Source organism: Nesoenas mayeri (genome assembly GCF_963082525.1).
Source record: "Nesoenas mayeri genome assembly, chromosome: 2".
NCBI classification, from domain to species: domain Eukaryota; kingdom Metazoa; phylum Chordata; class Aves; order Columbiformes; family Columbidae; genus Nesoenas; species Nesoenas mayeri.
This window is the reverse complement of record NC_137543.1, coordinates 38232871-38236714: the sequence shown is the minus strand read 5'-3', so window position 1 is coordinate 38236714 and position 3844 is coordinate 38232871. Positions and strand designations below refer to the sequence as shown.

The window sequence follows — 3844 nt, the reverse complement described above, 5'->3', positions numbered from 1 at the left end:
CTCATGGGAGAGCGCCGAAGAGCGTGTGCCCGGCTCTGAGGAGAAGCCTTGGGACGAAAGCAGGGGGCCGGCATCCCCGGGGTAACCGGGGTGCTGGGGTCGCCCTCGTCCTGACACCGGCGGTGGCATCCCGGCGTTTGGGAGCGGCGCGGGGTGCTCCCGCCCCGCCAGACTCGCCGGAGGGAGGGAGAGAGCTACAAAGAGTCGGTCAATCACAATAATAATAATAATTTATTTAAAAAAAAAAAAAAAGTTTGATGGGTTTTGCCTTTTCTCACCCTGCCCTCTCTTTTCCCCAGACCGGTTCATTTTCAAGGTACGGGATGGGGCTTTACATTTTTTATAGGGGCATGGGGAATAATCCCTCGAAAGCGGCAATCTGCTGCCTGAAAACGGCTAAGGAGTTGAGAAGGGGGGCTCTCTCCCCGTAGTTTGTTCTCCGTTTGCTAGAGGGGGGGAGAGGGGGCTGGGGACCATTCACCTCACAGGGAAGAAAAGTGGACTTTGGAGGTGGGCAGGAGTGGGCATAGCGGTTCGGGTTGGTTCGGAGTTTTAATTATTATTTTTTTTCTTTCCCAGGGGATGCTTTTCGTGAAGACGGGTGGGGGTGGGAGTGGGCTATAAGTTAATGTAAACGCAGGGGGTGGGTGGGCTGGGGGGAGAGGGTGTCACTTCTGACTCCACGGCTAAGTTAGCAGAAGTCTGCTGGCAGCACTCGGAAGGGGAAGTGTTGAAACGGGCTTTTCTGCAGTGCAGGGCTGTAATTTGCTGAAGGAGGCAAAGAACATCCTTCGATCTAAGTAGGGCTTTTAGTGTGCTCATTGATGAGTGAAAGTCGCCACACATGTCAAGCTAAAGGCAGTTGTTGGGTTACTAACAGGACACAACGTCTTGCAAACATATGCGTTAAGCTGTGTATACAGATGGCAGGGAGAATAATGGAGCAGGCGCCTCTTATAAAGCTCTAGCTGCTGCCTGTCTTCAGACCTGGGAAATGAAACTATTCAGACTCAGGGCCAGATAGCGCCTGGGATTGTTTGTTACCGTTTTAATCCTATTAATTAAAACGTTAACCTGATTGGGTAGAAAGCTCTGTCCCAACAGGCGAGTCTTCTTCATAATAACCTACTCTCAGAGATAATGATGTAAAAGACTCCCCCGTCTGCGGCGGCTGCTGGTTGATGGGTCCGGAAATCTCTTGAAGGTGAATCCAAGCAAGATAAACGGTGGAAGCGGCTCCGCTGGCAGAGCACAATGCCCCAGCGTGGCGCCTGCTGAGGGCGAGCCGGAGCCGGAGCTGCAGCCGGAGCCACAGCCGTCGCCGTCGCCGGAGCCGCAGCCGCCGCCGGAGCCGCAACCCGAGCCGCCGCCGGAGCCGGAGCAAGGGCAGCCGCGGTGCCGGGCACTGCGCAGCCCCGGCCGGAGCGGGAGGCGATTTCTGCCAGCGGGACGCCGGGGAGCCGCCCGCCGCGGCGCGGAGCCTTGGAGGAGCGAGCCAGGAGCTGAGGGGGGCGGAGGAGGCGGAGGCGGAGGCGAGCGGGGCGCCGATGGAGCGGGCGCTGGGGCTGCCCGCAGAAGAGGACCTCTTCCACAAGAGCCTCGCCGCCTCGGCCAAGCGCATGGAGTCCGCCTTCCGCTCGCCCCCGGGGCTCGACCTCTCCCACCCCCGCGACCGTCAGCCCTCGCCGCTCGCCTGCTACGAGGCGGCGGAGCCCGAGGCACTGCTGCAGCCCGGCGTCGGCGGCGACCCGCTGGCGCTGCCGCCAGGCTCCGTCTGCGTCAAGTACGGGGAGAGCGCCAGCCGCAGCTCGGTGGCCGAGAGCAGCGGTGGCGAGCAGAGCCCCGACGACGACAGCGACGGCCGCTGCGAGCTGGTGCTGCGCGGTGCCGGGGGGGACCCGCGCGTCGCCTCGCCGGCGGCGGGCGGCGGCGGCGGCGGGGGGGGCGGTGGGCTCAAGGCGGCCGAGAGTGGCTGCTCCAACAGCCACGGGCACGGCGGCAGCAAGAAGTCCAAGGAGCAGAAGGCGCTGCGCCTCAACATCAACGCGCGGGAGCGGCGGCGGATGCACGACCTGAACGACGCGCTGGACGAGCTGCGGGCGGTCATCCCCTACGCGCACAGCCCCTCGGTGCGGAAGCTCTCCAAGATCGCCACGCTCCTCCTGGCCAAGAACTACATCCTGATGCAGGCGCAGGCCCTGGAGGAGATGCGGCGCCTGGTGGCTTATCTCAACCAGGGCCAGGCCATCTCGGCAGCCTCCCTGCCCAGCTCCGCCGCGGCGGCGGCGGCGGCGGCAGCGGCGCTGCACCCCGCCCTCGGCGCCTACGAGCAGGCGGCCGGCTACCCCTTCAGCGCTGGGCTGCCTCCCACCACCTCCTGCCCGGAGAAATGTGCCATTTTCAACAGCGTCTCCTCCAGCCTCTGCAAACAGTGCACGGAGAAGCCTTAAGCGCCGCCGTTGCCGCCCCCCGCCGCCGCCGCGGCCTCGGGGAGCGGCGACAGCCGGCGGTCCGGACCCGGCCCCGGGCCGGGGGGCGCGGGGGCGGCGGAGGGACTGACGGCTGCCCGGCCCCCTCCTCCCTCCAACTGGCCTCGTCTCGTCTCTCTCTTGTCCTCGGGTTTTGTCGAGACGGGACCGCGACGGGAGCCAGCGTGCGTGCGGAGCCGGGGAGGGGGCGCGGAGCCAGGGGTGCCGCGGAGAGGAAGTCTCGGCCCGGGGGTGCTGGGTGGGGGTCACTCTCGCCGGGCACCCTCTGCGCGTCCGGACAAAGGAGCGGCCGAGAAATAACAGGCCGGGTTGGCAGCCGTGGTTAGCGCCGGGGAGAGGGAAGGAGAGCGGCCCCCACCCGGTCCTGGTCCCGGTGCGGGCGAGGGGAAGGGGCCGCGGCTAACCCGGGCGCGGAGGTGGATGGGACAAATCAGAGAGGGCACTTGAACATAGATATTTTTTTTTAATTATTATTAGCAGTATTATTATTATTCTGAGCCAGGAAACAAACAAACTTGAAATGTAAACTTATTATTTAAGCGACTTGCAGAAACAAAGGGACTGGACCATTGCTATGGAAGAATTTGTATTTTTTATTGTCTCTAAACTTTGATCCTGTGAAAATGCGCAAAGTTTGGTGAGAGTGATTTAAAAAAAATCGAGAGAGTTAAAAAAAAAGACAAAAAGTAACCGATCAAACCCCTTACTCCGTGTGGCTGAAACTATCGCATTTTTAAAAGAAATATTTATGTGCACCTTGTTTCTTTCCACTTTGCAATGATGTATAAACAAGACATGCTATTTATTTGTTATTCTTTAAATGACCGTTCCACGCCAACAATATTTATCATGTGTTAAAGTCACGGGTCTTATGTGCAGTTACTTTAAATGCTTCTAAAATTCTGTTTATGGATTAACTTAAACTGTGTGCCAAGTGTTTAAAACGTTTATTTGCCAACAACGTATAACCAGAAATATTGATGTATCCAAGCTGCTTAGGTTTATGAAAGGTCATCTGGATTTTAAGTTGCATCATCCCTGTATTTAAATTGAGCTTTAATAAATTGCTTCAGTCCAAAAATTACAGGAAAGGTGTATTCTTAATTGCTCAACCAACTGATTTTTGAAAGGATATTCTTTGCATTATAACAGGTAATAGCTATTTACTTTTACAAGGCATCAGAGCAATAGCTGCTACAAGAACACTTGCCAAGCCAATGTTTTCCCAGGTGCTGTGTTTTCAAAGGTATAATTTAAACCGCTTTAATGTGTGTGTAAATTATTCTGACTGTGGATGATTATTTAAGTTGAAATACTTCAAAATACTTTAGGCTGACTTACAGAATGCGTGAAAT

General features: G+C 57.3%; 1 protein-coding gene across 1 annotated transcript; it reads left to right on the top strand.

Moving 5' to 3' along the window:
- Window positions 1-1547: 1547 nt before the first annotated feature.
- Window positions 1548-2450, top strand: BHLHE22 (basic helix-loop-helix family member e22; the record flags this gene model as incomplete). The annotated part of the gene is made up of 1 exon (XM_080339861.1): window positions 1548-2450. One exon carries the CDS (start codon window positions 1548-1550, stop codon window positions 2448-2450), a length of 903 nt encoding a protein of 300 aa, XP_080195987.1.
- Between the last annotated feature and the right edge of the window lie 1394 nt (window positions 2451-3844).